General features: G+C 43.5%; 1 protein-coding gene across 1 annotated transcript in view; it reads right to left on the reverse strand.

Annotated features, from left to right (window-relative positions):
* Window positions 1-20,323, reverse strand: part of CDC42BPB (CDC42 binding protein kinase beta) — a 900,025-nt gene that overhangs the window by 718,190 nt on the left and 161,512 nt on the right. Inside the window, exon 3 of the mRNA XM_086937841.1 lies at window positions 6,461-6,544. Coding sequence (XP_086793967.1) covers window positions 6,461-6,544 — 84 coding nt within the window. The remainder of the gene's footprint in view (window positions 1-6,460; window positions 6,545-20,323) is intronic.

Raw genomic sequence — 20,323 nt, forward strand, 5'->3', positions numbered from 1 at the left:
ACTAGTGCCCCCCCCCCATTAATAACAGGAATCGTCCATCTAAAGAGTCACCTGTATCGCTACCTACTATGACCCAGGAGGCAGGTAGACCCTCAAAGCAATCTAATGTTGGGGCGACAAGCTCTACGTCGGGTACTACACATAATGATAGACCTACATTACCAGCCCCTAAGACAGCACCGGCACCAGTGGTATCAGCTCCACCAGATGCCACAGGGGGATCCAATGAGGTACCCATACGGATTTGTAGGCGTCCAGTTGATGTTCCACCCGATTGCGTACCTTACGTTGTGGTTTTAACTAACGACCCGATCCTAACCCAGCCCCCAAATGATCAAGAGACGGCGGAATCTTTGAGGAATAAAACAATCTCCTGGTTAAATCGTCATTGTGGTTATCCAGTCGGCTACTCTGACCAAATCATCTCTATCAGAAGAGTCAACTGGATGGGTAACACTAAAAAAGTCTGTGGGGGGGACTGTGTGATTATTAATTTTAAGCACCCGCAACACGTTGCGACTGTCTTACTTAGAGCAGCCGCAATCACACAGTCAGAGACAGAAGTAGTCGCTAGACCACTGGGCTACTTCTATAATCACCTAAGCAGGCAACCTCCCGTCAGCTGTAAAGAGAGGGTAATGAGTAATTTCACCTATCCATCTTTGGTAAATAGACCTGCGATACCCAACTTCTGCCCCGGTTTACAAAATGGCTTATTTACCCCACCCATGCATATGGTGAATCCTATGTCAGGAGGGAGTAATTCTTTAATACATACCCCCAACCCATTTGTACCTTTTGGTAGTACTCCTTTGTTTGATAGTGTGATGGTCTAGCAGGTCCCAACTCAGAACAGGTTTCAGTCCCTGAGCTACTTAGACCAAAACGATTGACATAAGATTGACCCGTTACGGGACGCTGTAAATAGTACTTTCAATGAAGAAGTAATTTTGTCTATAGATGAATTGGGCAATGATGTGTGCTTAGACTGTACGCCGATAGGGGGCGATGTCTCAAATTTAATACCTAACATAGAGCCTTTTAACATAGGGAATAACATGTCCATATCTAGTGCTGAACAGCCTATTGTGAGCCAAGGGAGGGAGATGGTAATTTGTAACTTTGTCAGCTGGAATATTGCTGGACTAGCGGCTAAGGAGGATACGTTAGGATGGAAGGATTTTGTGAATTTATTTAATATTCTTTGCCTTCAGGAAACCTGGTGCAAAAACTTTAAAGGCATCGACGGTTTCGTATCCTATGAGCTTCCAGCATTGCCGTCAACCCACGGAAGAGCTAAAGGAGGGTTGTTGGTGTTGATTTCAGTTAAATTACCTATATCTGTGAAAAAGTTTGTTAATGTGGGGGCTCATTCACAAATTCTATGGCTTACACAAGAAGATGGCAGAAATATACTTCTGATTAATTTTTATAATAACATTTGATGGCACTAGACATGTCGTTATCAATGAACTAGATAAGACATTGAACAATTTCGTAAAGAATTTTAATGGTGTATTTGAATTTATTTTTGTGGGGGATTTTAATGTTTCTGTGTGCCCATTATCTTCTCAGAAGGTTTGCGGTGTGTATAACCGTCTAGGGGAAGCTGATGTCCATTTTCCCCATCACACCTATGGGGAAACCTTGAATAATCTTCTGATACAGTATGACATGGAAATCATGGTCAATGCTAAAAATGATGTGGGTGAAAATATTCCAACTTTTAAAGGAAGGGGCGCTAATACCATTATTGATTTTATTTGCATGTCTTCGACCCTCGCTCCGTTATGCCCCATGCCTAAGGTGATTGATATTATGTTAAGTGATCATAATTGTTTGATTACCGAATTAACTTTCTGGAACAATGTCTATGTTTGTGAACAGGGTAATATTGTTAATATAGAACCCCATAGACCGAATGGGTATAGATTGAGGTGGAAGGGAGAAAAAGCGGATATAATTTCTGACTCCATCATTTCTAGTTGTCTGATGGAGATCACGGCTATATTAGAACAGGATGACACCTCAACTGACAGTATTGACCACTTTAACAGAATCAACTCAACCATCAATAAGACGTTTACCAAAGAGGCTGGGTCCAAGAATAGGTGTAAAAGGGGTTGGTTTGATCATGCGTGCTCTACTGCCCGGACTGATCTTAAAGAGGCTTTAGCAGCCAAACCAAGGGATAAGAACCTGATAGTTCAACTTAGACAGGGATATAATATGACCCTTAAGCGTAGAAAAGCTGAGTTACAGCAGGAAGCGTGGGATAACCTTAGCCAAGCAGCGGATACAAATAACTGTACCCTGTTCTGGTCCACGGTGAATAGCCCATTCCTTAAAGATGATAAGGCGCCAGAACTCACATCAAATGTGAGCATGGAATCTTGGATCGAACATTTTTCTAATATCTTTGATTCAAGTAATATAACAGTTTCCCATGAAGAAGGCTGGCCCATCTTAGCCCTAGATATTACTACAGAAGAAGTCATGGTTAGTATAAGAAATAGTAAAGGAGGAAAGGCCCAGGGTCCGGATGGCGTCCCCATAGACGTGTATAAGACTGCACCGGAGATTTGGGGTCCATTGTTGACCAAAATCTTTAATGCAGCCATCTGTTGTAAAATACCGTCTACCTGGGAAGAGTCAATAATCATCCCCATTTATAAGAAAGGTGACCGGGGGGATGCAAAAAACTACCGACCAATATCCTTACTGGACTCTTCTGTTAAAATTATGAGTAGGGTCCTCCTAGTAAGACTAGAGGAGTGGGCAGAAACCAATGAGATCTTAAGTAACTGCCAGTTTGGTTTCAGAAAAGGCCGTGGCACCATTGAACAGTGCCTGAATTTAGAGCTCCTGGTAGGGAAATACACCCAGGCCAAAAAAGGGTCGCTATATTTGTGTTTTGCTGACCTAAGCAGCGCTTTTGATTTGGTAGACCACGCTATTTTATGGGTCAAATTATTAGAAATGGGGGCACCTGAAGGCATAATATATTTCCTTGCCCGCCTGTATGAAAAGCTCCGCACCAGTGTCCGTTATGGACCTAATGGGGAATGCACGACCAAGTTTGGAATAGGAAGAGGTATTAGACAGGGGTTCGTTCTAGCACCCCTGCTTTTTACCCTCTTCATTTAATGAGGTTGATTCTGTCCTGCAGACAGTCGCTGCGGAAGCCCCCAGGGTTTATAATCTTAATATACCTGTACTACTCTATGCGGATGACGCAGTGTTACTGTCTAGGACTCCCCTGGGTCTACAACGTTTGATGGACTGTTTTGTACAATTCATCAAAAGTAGGAAACTGGTGATCAATAAGTCCAAAACATATGTAATGGAGTGTGGGCCAGGAAAAACCAAAATTAAAGGTAAAACCCATTGTTTAATTGATGGTGAATCGGTTAAAAAAGTTTAACATTTTTGCTATTTGGGAATTACTTTTTCCAATAATGGGAGCTGGGCCACCAAACACAAAGTTGTAAGAACAAAGATGATCAGGAGTGCCAACGGGGTATTTTTGTTTGCCAAGAAGTTGGGGAATAGACGTATTAAAGACATGTTAAAAATCTATCAATCTAGATGTCTCTGTGGCCCTTTACGGGGCTGGCGTCTGGGGTGTGTCACCTGCGAGGAGCCTACAGGTAGAGGAGAATATCTTCCTGAAAAGGCTCCTGTGTTTGCCCAAGTCCACCTCCAACTCCTTGGTCCACAAGGAGACAGGGATTCAAGCCCTAACTGACATGATCATGCTAAGACCCCTATTACTGAGGCGCTCAATTTGGCTTAGCGACGGTACCTCACTGAATAGAGCAATTATCGAGGACTGTCTTTTATTAGACCAACACTTAAAGATCCCTTGGATTAAATATATTATCGAATGTTCTCAATATATTTTCGGGGCCAATGTGATTAATGATCCCTACAGTGTCTCGGATATCTCCAAATCAAATATGAAAACAATTTTTCTGAATCATTCTAATGAAAGGCATTTTTTGGAGGATTCTAAGTTATCTACATGTGACCTGTACAATAGCATGAATGAATTTAATGGATTTAGTCCGTATTTGTCACAAGTAACCAGAGTCTCGCACCAGTTTGTACTAACCAGAATGAGGATGGGTATAGTACATTATCTTGTTGCGTGCCCTAACATTAAAAAGCGCCCTATTGGCCCATGTGAATGTGATAATAAAACGGAACAGAGCACTAAGCACTTTTTATTAACATGCGAATTGTATAGGGAATTACGGAAATTCTACCTGAAGCCTATGTTAAACAGATTTGGAGTCAGAACTACTACGGATGCTATGAGACTGCTTTTTAATTTGAATCATCCGGACATTTGCTTTTTTACTGCTACATTCTTGCTTAAAGCTATTAGCGCCAGGAAAAGTATGTGTTTTTAAAATATCTAAAAAATTTTAAATATTTATTCCATCCCCCTCTGGATATTCTGTTATATGTGTTTTCTTTAATGAAATATGTAATGTTCAATGAATTGTTTGTACTTGTAAATGTATGTGCTTTTATGGACATGTTTTTAAATGTTCCGAATAAAGCTTTATGAAATGAAATGACTTGCCACGCTGCTAAATTGATTGTCCTCTACATTCATTCATTGCCTTACTCCACAGACATTTTAACTAATAAAACCGATAACATTGAAACTACAAAACCATAGCCACCACATTTATGAAATTTAGACAATCATAATTTTGTCAATGACTAATCATAACACATCTGCAGTACATGCGCCACAAAAAATGTGCGAACTGAGTAAGACAGTAGCATAATGAGGATGCTGTGGAACTTGACCCCCAAATCCCGATTTCATAGCAATTCCTAGCATCATGTACGGTCTACAGCATTCATATTTTCTATAATGTGCTCAACCAAACAATCTGTTATTTATTTATTAATTTCTAAAAGAATGACCAAAATGGTCAGAATTGACTTGGACAGTTGTTAGAAATCTTATAAAAAAAGAGGTCTATGGAACATTTACTCTTTCTTTGTCCATCTCTCAAAAACACCTTGCTCAAGGTAGGTGCACAATCTTAAAAGTACTTGCAGTAAACTCTTACAACATCGTGTTCTGGGCTCCTTTCAGTTGAAATATCCACTCTCTTGCTTTTTCTCTCCCATCTAGCTGTCCTTCTCCGTACTTCTCCCACGTCTCTTCTCTGTCTCCTAGCTCTCTCTCTCCTCACTCCAACTCCTTCCTCGTTGTACACCCCACTGTCAGCACATCTCCTGTTCTCACCCTCTTCTTATCTGTCCCAGTTTATATTACCTCTAGAACGCTGCTCTACCTTAAGTCAATCAACACTTCTATCCTCTCCTCTTTGCAATTCTTCCCATCGTCTCCAGCTCATTTACTGCTATCTCAATCACAACTGCCTGGGTGTGCTTTCCTGTCTTGTGGTTTAAAATACCCCCATCAGACCTGTTGTACATAAAGAACGAGAAAAATATACTCGTATAGTTTCAATTTAAATCTTTAAGTTGGCATAGAACTATAAAAGTCCTGCCGGTTCTTTGCTGAGAAACTTTCAAATGAGTGATCTAGTCCAGTTTCACATGAACTTTCTGGAGGGTGACAAAGAGAGTAGAAGTAGTAGTGTATTGCTTAGAAAACATGTTACTTCTCCATTTCCACCCCAGAATCCATACCCCTCTGAAACTTTAGATTCACATAGAGAGTATGCATTGTCTAATTTTAAACATACACAGGTAAATACAGCTGGGCCATAAAATTGTGCATTTGTTAAGTATTTTCATGAAGGAGCATTTGTTAAGTGTTTTCATGAAGGAGCATATGTCATGCACATGCACAGCTAGTGGCTTACCAAATTTAATTGAAACAGTGCGTATGCCTGCAGTATTTTTATGTTGCATTCATGGTAAAAAGATTGTCTTAGGAACGCAGCTACAATATGTAATGACTGGGTAGATTAATGTGGGCTTTCACACCAGTCAGAACCTGGTGTTTTTTTCAAAAAGTGCAAATGGTTACTGGTCTGGTTACAGAGTTCCATTGTGTGGCTGCAGGGTAGTAGGACAATTGGCAGCCATTCATGGCCTTATTTACAGAGATTTTCTTCAGGGGTCTAGTGTCCATGGTTCTTACAGGGAAACTTGGGAAGACAATGTGTAAACTTGGAGCTCGGTAAGTAAGGATGACTGACGCAAGAGGCTACACAATGTATCGAACTGGATTTCTTTGACCCTCAGGAGCCAGTCAAAGGACTGAAGTTCAAAGGAGATGTGACTGTGTTGATAAGAAGGTGTGGTACAGTGTTTCGCATTCACTGGAGAAGGAAATCTGAAATGGCCAATTAGAGGTGGTTTCAGTAAGGAGGTTGACAAGAAATGACAACAATGATACAAAATATGTGACGAAAGAAGGCCAGTGCTAGAATGATGAAGATTAGGGAAATAAATGTCTTACCTCTGCCCTTTTCAGCATTTCCCATTTATTGAGGATTTTCATAGCATAAATACGCTCTGTCTTTTTCATTTTAACGACAGCAACCTAGAAAACAAATGTTTTGATTAAAAAGGACAATATTAAATGATATGCTGGGACAGAATTATAATTAGTATTTTATACATACTGAAAGCTGTAACAAACTACTGTAGAGCAGTGGCGTGTTATAAACGTATCATTGTGGGGGTCTTTTCATATTAAAATAACAATTCGGATACTACAGGACTCGCGTAAAAAACGAAATGCAAAAGTCGGGTTTACAAAGCTGGAAAAGAAGCCACTTAAGAGAAGTGCAGCATAACAAGAATACAGAGAACTACTTTCCAAGGTCGTTCTAAGTTTACCAACAACACCCCCGGACGCTGCAGAAATATTTGAAATAACATCACACAAAGACAAGCCAAAAGATACCGGGTGGAAAGAAATGAATGCTGGCCAGAAGCGGCCTACCATACATCGCAAGAAATAGTGCACATATTGAAGGGTGCTCCATGTTTAGAAATGCTTTTTAAGCAAAAAGGCCACTGCAAATTCTCATTCAGCTATCCAAAGAAAGAAAAAAAAGGCTAACATAGCGTTCCACAATCTACAAGCTGGTTGCCATCAATTAAAAGAAAGATGTTGTTATCAAGTCAGTCAGTCAGTCAATATCTTTATTTCGGTCTAAAGGGCTATAAAAGAGCAAATTAAATACAAATGATATAAAAGCAATTAAAATTTGTTTACAATTATCAAGTACTCGAGTTCACCATTACACAAGACTTAGGTTTGTTAACAGAAAAGGTTGCATACAAAATGTAAAAAGCATTTTTGCAGTTGTGGCACTTTTAGGAAGTGTTGCCAGCTAAGTTTGCGGGGCACAAACACTGAGTGTGGGACATCTTACTGGATTCTCAGGTAAGCATTATGTGAAAAACAGGCGTACAATGTGCATTTTTAAATCATATTTTACTATTAGTAGACACGGAATTGGATTTAAAGGTGATTGTGCACGGACCTATGAGGTATTGAAATGCTGAGCGCCAAATTGCTATTTTTAAAGCAAATGAAGTGTCGTATTGTCACAGACAGGTTTAATAAGGAGCTCTCTCTGAATACATGTTTTTGGATAAATAATGCAAATTTTATGGCACAATGTGTCAGTAACACTGATCAAAAACTTCTGGAATTTGAAGACATTGGTACAAGCAATATATGTCAATATGCCCATCAAATTAATTATTAGAAACAAAATTATGGCAAAATTGTATGACTGCACACAAGGGCCAGTAACAACCAAACAGAGGATTAAAATAATGTTACAGGAAAGAGGGGACTAAGAGCTGAGGGATCTCTCTTTTTTTAATTTGTATTTTCTTGGTTTCCTGAAAATTAAATTCCAATTAAAAATGTAACACACTATAAAATTAGACAGATAAACATTTCAAAATGTATTCAATTCATACTGTTCCTTATTAAAGGAAATCAATTAGTCATATTTGTAAAGTGCATAAAGTATCTCCAAGTCTTAATAAACTTCCTTCCACCTCCCCTCTTTTTGCATACAGATTTTATTTAATGTACACTTTATGAAACTTAGTAAGTCACATTTTAAAATATGGGAGTTCACTTGTTTCCAGTCATTCGTGATCACAGAGTGGATTAATAATATCTATATAAACCATCAGGTTCTGGTGCCTCTTGTTCCTAGTCTCAGATGTCTTGAGCTGCTGAGAAGAACATATTGTACATTTGGGAGCACAGGCACTCCAAAGGAGTGCAGAATAAATAAGATAACCTTTTCTTAGAATTCCCTTAGCTTTAGATAGCCCCATTTCACATGGGTCTGTGTTTCAAGCTCGTGACATGTAGGGCATTGGTAAGAAATATTTGTGTTATAACTATGTAGTCTTACTAGGGGGTATATACCAGACAATTTGTGCAAATCTGTATTCGCTTAAAGTTGGATTGCTCAGCCCCTTGACAATTAAGAAAGGATATTTTTTCCTGAGCCAAGCTTATTACAGTTCAATTTGCCTATCATTTTATTGAAACGCTGGTGGCTTGAACAGAACCCCATAATCCCCCTCAAAGCTTTGATGTGGAGAGGTGGATATTTACTTAATAAGATACAGTTTTGCCAATAGGGCAGTTTATTTTTTATCTGAGATGGCGATTATTTCATTTTAACAGTTTCTCACGGAATTGTTTATAGTCCAATCCCCTAATTTCCCAACGTCTACGTTTTCCCCAAATCCTACTTTCACCTTGAAGATTTTGAGGGCATAGTGATCTGTATAAGTGGGGTTACTGCATGTTATAGTGGGGATCTTCAGAAACTGTCAACAGTGTATCTATTGTCGCTTGTAAATTATATTTTGGTATCTTACCAATTTAAGATTTCAGGTATGCAGAATAAAAGGAACCTTTTAAAAAGTAGTTATTAAATCCCCTTGGGCCAGCTATATTGTAAAATCTGGAGTCTGTAATTAGAAAATCCTCAAAGTAGCATGCTTTTCAGTCTGCAAGAGCCAACCCTCCTCCTTCCCATAACAGATTTCATGTTCTTGGCTTACCTGCTATCAATGGTTATTTCAGACGAAACTATTAATCTGTATTGATTAAATCAATTATTTAGGTGACCTGAAATTGATTTGAAAAAAACGTTCAGAGGAGGCAAGATATACATTTTAACCTTTGCTACACTACCTATAATGGACATTGGAAGCTTGTCCCACCTATATAACATGGACTTAATCTTGTAAATAAGGGGTATTGTTTATATAAATCTTCATATTTTTCGGTAACTCTGATACATAAATACCTTATTGGTTTCTTGCGATGAGTTGCATGCATTAGTATTTTAATGTCCGAACTACTTGGCAATGGTATTCCCTTTTTTTTGTGGTGAATCCATGGCTATGTGTATTAAACTTTCCTTCAACGTAAACTTCTTCACGTATATTTGTCTTGTTGAACGTTCCTATCTTACTCTATGTCCTTCCACCTTCTCCAGCCTCATCTTTCTGGCGGAGGTGGGTGGGTTCGCTAGTGAATCCAGAAAGATCTTCAAGCTGCAAAACTACACCGACAGGTAAGAAACTATTCGTTTTGCAGCGTGAATCTTTCTGGATTCACTATGCTGTGCATCGATTTCGTAGCGGTTTTGTCACTCATGTGGCGGCTGGGTGGAAGATGAGCGTTGGTTGTTAAAGATATGTTGAAGCACTCTTTGGCCCACTTGTGCTTCCTTGTTCATCTGCACATCTACGCAATAGTGTTTAGTGAAAGTGTGCACTGAAGCCCATGTTGCCGCCAGGCATATGTCTTGGATGGGTGTGTTTGCCAGGAAGGCGATCGTTGCCCCTTTCTTTCTGGTTGAGTGGGCTCGTGGCCCCTCCGTGAGCTCTTCACCAGCTTGCTTGTGGCAGAGCTGTATTGTTTTTGCAATCCATCTTGCCATGGTGTTCTTAGTCACTGGTCTACCCAGGAGACTCCTTGCGAAGGACACAAAGAATTGTTTTGTCTTCCTGTGTTCTTTCGTCCTTTCTATATAGTGCATTACTGCCCGCCTTGCGTCCAGAGTGTGGAGCGCCCTCTCCGCGTTTGACGTGGGCTTCTTGAAGAAGCTAGGTATCTGGATACTTTGGTTCATGTGGAATTTAGATACTACCTTGGGCATGAAATGCGGGTCTGTCCTCATCACGACCCGGTCACTGTGTATTTGTATGTACGGTTCTTGCAGCGTCAAAGCTTGTAGCTCGCTTACTCTGCGTAGCGATGTTATTGCTACTAGAAAAGCTGTCTTCATTGTCAGCATTTATAGTGACGCTTTATGGATGGGTTCAAACGGTGGCTTCATGAGTTCCGTCAGTACCACGTTTAAGTTCCATTCCGGCGGCGGCATCCTCTTGGGTGGCGCTATTCTCTTCGCTCCTTCCAAGAACCTTTTAACTACTCTGGAAGTGAAGAAACTTCTTCCTGTTTCTCCTCTTGTGTATGCCACAATCGCTGCCAGGTAAACCCTCAGCGAGGACGAGCTTAGTTTAGCTTTGATCAGGTGCGTGAGGTATCTAAGTACTGTAGACTCTCTCGTCAGTTTTCTCTCCAGGTTTTTCCTATGGCACCACTGCGTGAACCTCTTCCATTTCTCCCCATAGCACTTCCGCGTGCTGGGTCTCCTTGCTTCTCTCAGCACCTGAAGTGTGCTCTCTGGTAGTTTTAGATGTGCGAACTCTAAGTCCTCAGGAGCCACGCTGACAGGCTGAGGCTTTCTGGTTCTGGGTGTAGAACTTGTCCCCCTTCCATGGAGAGAAGGTCTCTTCTTTTTGGGAACTTGTGTGCTCTGCCCTGCGACATCTCCATAATCTGAGAGTACCAAGTCTGCCTCGCCCATTGGGGAGCCACCAGGAAGAGAGTCATGTTGCTCGACCTGCACTTGTTCAGGACTCTGGGGATCAGTGGCGTCGGTGGAAAGCGTAGGCAAATTTCTTTGACCAGCTTATCCATAGGGCATTCCCATGGGACATCGGTTCCTGTTCCCTCGATGCAAAGTGTTGGCATTTTGCATTCTGGCGTGTTGCAAACAGGTCTATTGTTGGTGTGCCCCACCTCCTGAACAGATTCTCTGTCTCCTGGTTGTTCAGTTCCCATTCGTGGGACACCGACGCCTGCCTGCTGAGCCAATCCGCTTCCACATTGTCCTTCCCTGGCAGGTGTATGGCAAGCAGGTCTATCCCGAGTGGGATCGCCCATCTCCATATTTCTTGAGCCAAGCTCGACAGGGGGAATGACTGAGTCCCCCCTTGCTTGTTGATGTAAAACATTGTTGTGGTGTTGTCTGTCTGTATCATCACCCTTTTGTTGTAAAGGTTTTTTTGGAAGGCCTTGAGGGCCAGCAACACCGTTTTTAGTTCCAGGTAGTTGATGTGCTTGACTGCATCTCCTGGGTTCCACAGACCCCTCACTCTGAGCCTGTTCATGTGTGCACCCCATCCTTTCTGGGATGCGTCTGTGGTGATGGTCACAGTTGGGTCCGGTGGCGTTAGAGGTTTCCCCATCGTTATATTCTCCTTCGTCCACCATTTCATTTCCTCCTGCACATTGTGCGTAACAACCACTAGATCTTCCCAACTTCCTTCTGCTTGTGACCATTGCTGTTGCAGCCACTCCTGTAGTGGTCTCATCTTTAGACGAACATTGGGGACCAGGTGGATGCATGACGCCATCATCCCCAAAGATCTTGCTCACCGTCCTCACTGTCAGAACTTGCCCCTCCTGGTAGTGACGTTTCTCCCTCAGCAGGCCGAGTGTTCTCTTCTCGCTGGGTGTCACTCTGCATTCGACCGTGTTGATCAGGGCTCCCAGGAAGATTTTCACTTGTTCCGGGTCCATGGAGCACTTTCTCCAGTGGATGGAGAAGCCCAGGTTCGTGAGCGTTCTTGTGACCTGTTCTGCGTGAACTTTGCACCTCGTGTAAGAGCTTGCTTTCACGAGCCAGTCGTCCAGGTAGGGGTACACATGTATACCCTTCCTTCGTAGGTGTGCGGCCACCGCCGCGAGGCATTTGGTAAAGACCCTTGGCGCTGACTTGAGTCCGAAAGCCAGGGTTGTGAACTGGTAGTGGTCTTCGTTCACTTTGAATCTTAACATGTGTTTGTGTTTCCTGTTCATGGGGATGTGCAGGTATGCGTCTTTTAGGTCTATGGTGGACAAGTAGTCCCCGGGCCTTATCTGTGGGATGACCTCTTGCAGGGAAGTCATCTTAAACTTTTGAGTTTTTACGTAGGTGTTCAGGAACCGTAGGTCCAGGATGGGTCTTAGGCTTTCGTCCGCCTTTGGTACTAGGAAGTAGTTTGAGTACACCCCCTTGTTCCGTTCTCTGTGCGGGACTTGTTCTATGGCCTCTTTGAGGAGCAGTTCTTGAGCTTCCTCTTGGAGCAACTGCAGTTCTTTGCCCTTGTGACCCCTTCTCTTTGGCTTTCTGCTTGGTGGATATCTTTCCAACTCTATGCAGTATCCGTGCTGTATAATGTTTAGTATCCACTTGTCTGTGGTTATTTTTCTCCACTCGTGTAGAAAAAATCTCAACCTTCCCCCTACTGGTGTTGTGTGTTCTCTTGAGCCGTGTCCGTGTGAGCCTCCCCTTAGCTGTTGGTGCTCTCCCCCCTGAGGCTTTGGGTGGGTGAGCGCCTCCTTCCACATGGAGTCACTTTTGGGGGGGTTGATCACCACCTCTCCGTCTCTGGCCCCGTCCGTTTCCTCTCCCTCGAAAGGACTGGCCCCTATTCTGGGAGTTCCAATTCTGCCTCTGTTGACCCTGGTGCCATTGGTTGTCACTCTGTTGACCATGGTGTTGCGACTGTTGCGAATGTGATTGCTGGTTTCCACCTCTACCATTTGGTCTCCTTGTGGGGTGCCTCTCCGCATCCCCCTGAATTGTAGGGCTCCCATCGATTTGGCAGTCTCATTGTCCTTCTTCAGCTGAGCCAGTTTGTCATCTACTGATGCTCCGAACAGCGTCTCCCCGTTGAAGGGGGTGTTCAGGATGTTGTTCTGCACTTCTGCCTTGAAACCTGATATTCTGAGCCAGGCTTGCCTTCTCTCAGAGATGCCTATGGCCATCAGCCTGCTAGATGTTTCTGCCCCATCTAGGGCTGTCTTCGGGCATGCGTTTGCTATGTCCTTTCCCACCTCCACGAGGTGGGCTGCCCTCTGCCTGTACTCCTCAGGCATGTGTTTCAGCAACTGGCTCATCTTATCCCAGTGCTGATATTGGTGTCTATTCAGGAGTGCATTGGAGTTTGCCATCCTCCAATGCATAGCAGCATTTCTTTCAATTTTTCTTCCAGTGAGGTCCATCCTCCTGCTTTCCTGATCAGGTGGTGGCCCAGATGTGGTTGGCACGTTGGCCCTCCTTCTGGCCGTTGCCGCGATTATAGAGTCAGCTGCCACGGTGCCCTGGATATAAGGGGGGTCCTCGGAGGAGAACTTGTATTTCTTCTCCGTCCTCGGGGTGACTGACCTGCATGTGGCCGGTTCCTTGAAGGCTTCAGTCCCTTGGGCCGTGACGCTCTTCAGCATGGGCAGGAAACTGCTTTTCGTCTGCGAGGGGAGCAAAGTTTCTAGCAGGAAGTCAGCCTTTGTCTGCTCCTCCTCCAACTTCACATTGTAGACTGCTGCAGCCTTCTTGACGACCTCATAGTAAGCTCCGATGTCGTCTGGCGGCAAAGGCCTCGAAGGGTATGTCTCCACAGGTTCCTCGGGGATATCGGCCTCGAGATCCTGCCATTCTTCCTCTAGCGACGCCGAGGATTCTGAGTAGTAGCTCTCGCGGAGGTAATCTCCTTCCGAGCGGTAGAAGTCCTCCTCTTCTCCCTCATCTGTGGGGTTTGGAGTTTTCGGCGGCTCCTCAGCCTCGAAGTCCTCCTGCACCTCTACCTCTTCGGCGGTCGCAGCGGTCTTCGAGGGAATCGAGTAGGTCTTCGAGGGAATGAAGTAGTTTTTCATTTTTTTCCTCGAAGTCTCTCTTCCTCTGGAGCATACTCTCCATTTCGGCCTCGAGCCTTCTTCTCTTTTTCTCCATCTCTGCCGCTTGCTCGGCGTCGAGCTTTTCGGCTGGTCTCTTCGACGGTACCTTCGACGTCGAGGCCATTCTGAGCGTCTTCTCGCTCGAGGGTCCCTTCTCGAGGCCCTGCTTCGACGACCTTTGCTTTTCGCTGGTCTTTGCCATCTGGGAGTCCTTTTCTAAGGATCAGCTGGGCCTTTCGGAGGATGCGGCTTCGGACGTCGAAACTTTCGTCGCCGGCGCTCCTTTCGAGGAGTTAGCCTCTGTTTTTCGGGGTTCTCCCTTAGGCTTTCTAGGCCCTGTCTGGGTTTTCGGGGTCGTAGACTCTCCTACCTTTTTTGAAGGTCTCACATCGGTCTCTGCGACCGTGAAGTCATCTGGTCCCTCGGCGATGTTCTCCTCTTCGTCGGAGGAGGCACCCAGCTGGTAGAGGGTCGGCGTGGTCCCTTTCCCTTGCATCGTGTGGTGGGCCACCCTCTGTCTCTCTCGAACTCTCAAAGTCTTCGGCGTGAAGATTGAACAGGCGTTGCAATCCTCGCTGGAGTGGTCGATCGGCAGGCAGAGGTTGCAGACCGGGTGCTGGTCCTTCTGCGCGTACTTGTGGTGGCAATTACGGCAGAACTTGAATGGGGTGTTGTCCATGTGCTCGCTCAGGGGGCCCCCTGCGCGCGCTTTCTCCTTGGCCGTCTAGTATCACGAGGTTTTCTCCTCTTTCTTCGTTCTGGCTCTAGGAGGTCTTCTTCTCCGACTTCCCTCGGTCCTTTTTCTTCAAAAACTTGGTGTATTTCCTTCTTTTCTCCTGAAACTTCTCCGGAGCTTCATGCGACGATCCAGACCCAACGGCGGAAAAAAGAATCTGATGATGGCGCCCGAGGGTGGGAGCTTCCGCAGGAAGCGTGCCGACGTCACGAAGGTGCACCAAATGGTGGAACGTCGACGCCCACCTGGGCTACAAAAAAAAAGAGAAAAAAAAGACTACGAATCCGGACTCAACCACCAGATCGCGGAATAATGCACAGCATAGTGAATCCAGAAAGATTCGCGCTGCAAAACTGGGTTCCTTTATCTGGAATTCAAAATCGCCAAGGGTAGCATGGAAGAAGCTCAGGACAACTTTAAAAACAGGAGGTTTGGCCTTCCCCGATCTATTGGTGTATTGCCATGCTTTCCATTTTAAAAACTTTAGACCCCTGGCGGGGGAGATAGAGGCAACATCGTTAGGCTTATTATTTCAAGCGCTGCTACGAGATGTACCACAGGGCCAATCACATTTTCTTTTTAAGTTTGGAGACCCAAATTTAAAAAAAATAAGACTAAAGATCTTGGGGACAGCTATTAGAAATTGGGTTTTTGTGAGGCAGAAGCTTGATATTCCCTATTACTCAGTGCAGGCTCCAATCTGCGAATCTCCAGGAACACCGGCCTGCCTCGATGACCTACTATCTCGCCCTCTTAGGGCAGCGGGGATTGAGTGTTGGGGAGATCTCCAGGTTGATTCGCAGCTTCTTGGCTGGGAGGCAATATCTGGTCTTACCGGGGGAACACTTACTAGGTTTAAATATCATCAGATGTCCAGATGGTGGTTAACTAAGCCCTGGAATCTCAATAACCCTAATCCAAAATTTTATTTAGTATACAGGAAGAATAAGTGGAAAAATCAAATTTCATACTGGTACACAGCTATGCTAGAAGCCGAGAACATTTCTGAATCAGAGATACAAAAGCTTTGGAATAATATACTAGCATCAGAGAGTGCAGACTCTGTGGATATTTGGATCGATTCATTTACTATCTTGCAGGCTGTGGTGAAGCCGGCCACATTAAAGCGGAACCATTTGTACACTATGTATAGGGCATATATATCCCCAAAGAAACGTATGAAATTCGCTAATCTAGAATATCATTTCCCAAGATGTAGACTCCTGGCCGCAGATGACGTGCATATGCTGGCTGTTTGTCCAGAAATAAAAAATTATTGGGATTCAGTACAGGGCTTTCTGGGGGATGTTCTCCAGATACCAATGGTAATAACAACTAGCACTATTCTTTCCGGACTAGGAGTAGCTTATAATACTGATGATCTCAACACAAGGCTTATTTTTTACGTCATACTCCTTGCCAGGCGCGAAATATGCAGAGCCTGGAAGGATCCAATACCTCCTTCCTTTTCAAACTGCCTTAAACATGTTATTTTTACCAGTAAGTCACATATGGCATGTGATCCCACAAGTTTTGATAAAATTTGAAAGCCCCTGGCGGCATGGCAAGACAGGTAAAGGTAATTTGGTGTTCCTATGATTTATCCTGAGCCCTGTCGGTTCCTAAATCTCCCTAGTAACGCAGGGAGCCAGTTACGGCGTGAAAAGGAGTGGATTGGGAAAGCAGTGGCAACGTGAGGGATCAGGCATGGCTCCTTCTGAACTTGGTCGCTTAACATCAGGGCCGGGTAGGATTGACCTTTTCAGTTTGAGTTGCCTAAGCTCCCTTCAAGAATTCCATAACGGTATATGAGGAAACCAAAAAAAAAAAAAAAGAGGCTAATGCGGCAACTGCATAAACAGTGTCATGGTATTATAGTAGTTTCAGAAGCCTTCGCTGTAACCATAGCTTAGAGATAGAGGTAAAGAATGCTAAAACAAGGAGTCTATTCTCGCTTGGCTTTATCCTAGCAAGTTGTGATCTCTCTCCTCAAACACACAATTCTGAATGTAGTAACTTGCCTGGCACGAAGAGCACAGTTAGCAACAAGGATTCCCAAAAAAAGGCATTTTCCTGAAAAGGGTCAGTTGGCTCTCAAGTATCTGGAGCAATTATAAGAGGCCCAACAGTGAGGAACACAGCAAAAGTAACAAAAAGGCCATAGGAAAACAATAAAATTAATAACCATGGCGCTTTATGCCAAAAACAACAAGTAGTAGCTTCGCAGCACTGAGAATAATATAATAAGTGATATTCAATTACAAAGTACCGTCTTGTAGGACCCATCATTTCAACAGAAATCCTGCGACTACTCAAACTCTAATCAGTCATTTGTGCCAGTCTTCTGGCAAATCAAAACAAGAACCATAGAAAAGTGCACAGAAGAAGTAGAGATGAAAAGTAACACGATACAAGAGAAGTAATCTCTATTGCTGCCAGATGTCGTCCATGACAGAGGCCCAAAGTCTGAAGTTAAGGAGTCTACATGTCAACCTGGAAGAACGGTCAATGATACTTTAAGAAGCAAACATCTCGGTCAAACGGCAACCACACCACAAGCAACTCAAGTAAACAAACACAATTATCATATCACGTGCTGCAGTCAAGACCACAGAAATGTCAGTCTCCCCCTCAGTCCACACTACATCACATTTCAACAGATTCATATCCATTTAATGCAAAGCAAACATATTAACATGATCCACAAAATAGACCAACCCCAAATAGAAATACTCGCAGTCATGAAAGACGTACAGAAAATATGACTGGCAGAGTTACTTGGGGATTCCAGCGAACATCAGGATAACAAATTAGGTATTGCAGTAGGTAAAGTTAAAAAAAAAAAAAACAGATCTATTAATGGACACCAGAAACACCATAATTACAAAAGTCCACAACATTTCCAAGAATGACGTTTGGCCGTCTTTAGGAAAATGGAGTGCACTCCTCAAAAAGACAGTGGAGATTAAGCCAAGTGTGAATAAACAATTATAAGCGTTTTAAATGTTGTCCACATAGTATTGGGGTAAAAAAAAAGTCTCCTAGATCATGGGCCCAAGAAAGGAAAACCTAATAATTCATATGAGGACTAGGATTTGGCGTAACTGGTAATTTTGTGTACAGTAATAAGAATTTTGCGAGCTTAGGCTTCAACTATGTGGAGAAGAGAGATCACTATTTGTTGTGGTAAAAATAACGCCTTGCATCCAAAATAGACATAAGGATGCATTTTGCTCTAAGAAATAGCACTAAATGCAACAGAACACGAATAGTGAACGCAAGCAGCTGCTTGTGCTCGCTTGATACACTCTTGCGGTAGGGGTTACCCCAATTTAATACTGGCAATTAGCGCTATTTTCATAGCACAAAATCCACCCCTGCACCAAAAATGGACGCAAGGATGATTTGTGCTCTCAGAAAGAGCACTAAAAGCAGCAGAAGGCTAAGAGCAAGCACAAGCGACCACTCGCGCTTGCTAAACATGCTCTCACTATAGGATTACCCACCCCAAATTACTCTTAATAATGAAAACAGGAGTAAATGCGTAAATATCGGTAATTCTGCATCAAAGAGTAACGCAGAATTAGCTAAATTATTCTGGCATAATCAGAATTCTGCCCGGGCATAATGAGGACAACAAATCCTGTTTTTATCTGAAGTTTATTATTAAGCTCTTGAGCAAAATACATCACAACCCTACAAGAGAAAACAAAAGAAGATCTCTAGAACTGGCTCACTAGATTATTATCATTCCAACATTATTGTAATTGAAAAAGCCATGATCAGACTTCGGATGCGTCAATGAAAGACTGCAGTACAGTACAGTTATCATCTGCTCTATGTATTATCACCAAGACCACAAAACCCTTTTCAAACGCTACACCCTGTATTTATGTTCAAAGGTGGACAAACAGTATCAAACAGTCATTGCGTTTTTCACTTTCATGATTGTGCAACTTTTCACTGTGGGGAATCTTACTGTTGCATGCGGTGCTGTCCCCGCTCATTTCCTGTGTTTCTCTTTTTCCCTGAAACACACTGATCTTTTTTTATGTTCTTCTTTGCACTGCTCTTTGTCTACCTTTTCATGGGGGGGGGGGGGGGGGGGGGGGGGGGGCTGCAACATGCAGCAGCCTCCCTTAATGGAATGTGAGGTGGGCCAAATAGAGCTGAAAGGTATGGGGGTGGGGGGAGGGAAAGACATGGTATGAGGACATGTGATCCACAAATGGAAACAGGTGGCCCCTTCCGTGATGATTGCTTCATTTGCTGGTCCCCTATGACTCATCCAACCCAAATTCATTTTTTTGACACACAGCCCCCTCAGTATCCTAATTTTTTCAGTTATTTCGTTTTTTTTTTATATTGTAAGGGTGGTCATTTTGCTACTAAATCTGTTGTTCATTGAGCACGAGACCTCATAGCTTCTTTATCGGTCGAAGCTCACCAAGACTTCTTGGGGACATTGTGAAAGCTGCCCTAGGAATGCATTTTGCCCATAGTTTACCATTGGCATGGTACCTCACATTTGCCTGCTTTCTATTTTCCGGCTTCATTTGTTTTAGGCTGTCCAGCATGACTCTGTCCTTTGCGAGGGGAGTATAGCCTGCTTAACACCTCTCCGACTCGCTCTTTGTATTCTGCCCGAGTGCTCGCTTTCTGTAAACAAGCCTTTACATCTTGTTCTTATTTTGTCACTTTTGCTGTACATTCAAAGACAGAGGTCAAATGTCAACCTGTCTTCAGAGGGAGTTAGGTGTTTACCTTTCTTTCTCGAACTTCAAAGTGAGACAATTTGGGTGACAATCTGGGGGTGTGAAAGTAAAGGCTTTTTTCTACCACACAGCAAAACTTAATGTCAGTAAAAGAACTGCGCAAATATTTCCAAATAAATCAGAATTAGGACAGCATAAATGAAGAACATTATGTGGTGGAAACGTATTTTAATATGATCAAAACAAAATCAATTCAATAGATGCCATTTCAACACTCTATGCCACTTCACTCTAGGATACTCTACGATACTCCATTCTATCCCACCCTACAACACTACATTCTAAAATACTCCACTCTACGCCCCTCCACAACACTTTACGACCCTCCACTCTATGCCACTCCACTCTAGGCTACTGTACTCCAGTCTACGACACTCCACTCCACTGTATAAGATCCTACTCTATGCCACTCTATGACTCAACACTCTGTAGAACTTTCCTCTACGCCGCTAACTTTTAGCTGTGCTGAACAGGAGCCATGCTGGTCTCTACTACATAAAACATTGGCTCTTGCATAGGCAAGACAGAGTGACTTTGCTTAAGCTTGCTTTGTCTTTTCCAAATAATGCCTGGGGTGTGGCCTGGGTACATGGCCCACAGGACGTGAGCTCTTGAGCACAAGGCTGGCCCGCTACTATAAGCTTCATAATCCTGAAATCTGGAGGCATCTGAAATCATGGACTATCACTGTGACTGGCATTTATTGGTGCACCTGGGATACGTTGTCTGCCTAGCAGTCAAGCCATGGGGTAGGTGTTGCTGACGTGCTCTCACTGGGCATGGACGGAGACAGACTGCTGCGAC

Source organism: Lissotriton vulgaris, chromosome 9 (assembly GCF_964263255.1).
Source record: "Lissotriton vulgaris chromosome 9, aLisVul1.2, whole genome shotgun sequence".
NCBI lineage: Eukaryota > Metazoa > Chordata > Amphibia > Caudata > Salamandridae > Lissotriton > Lissotriton vulgaris.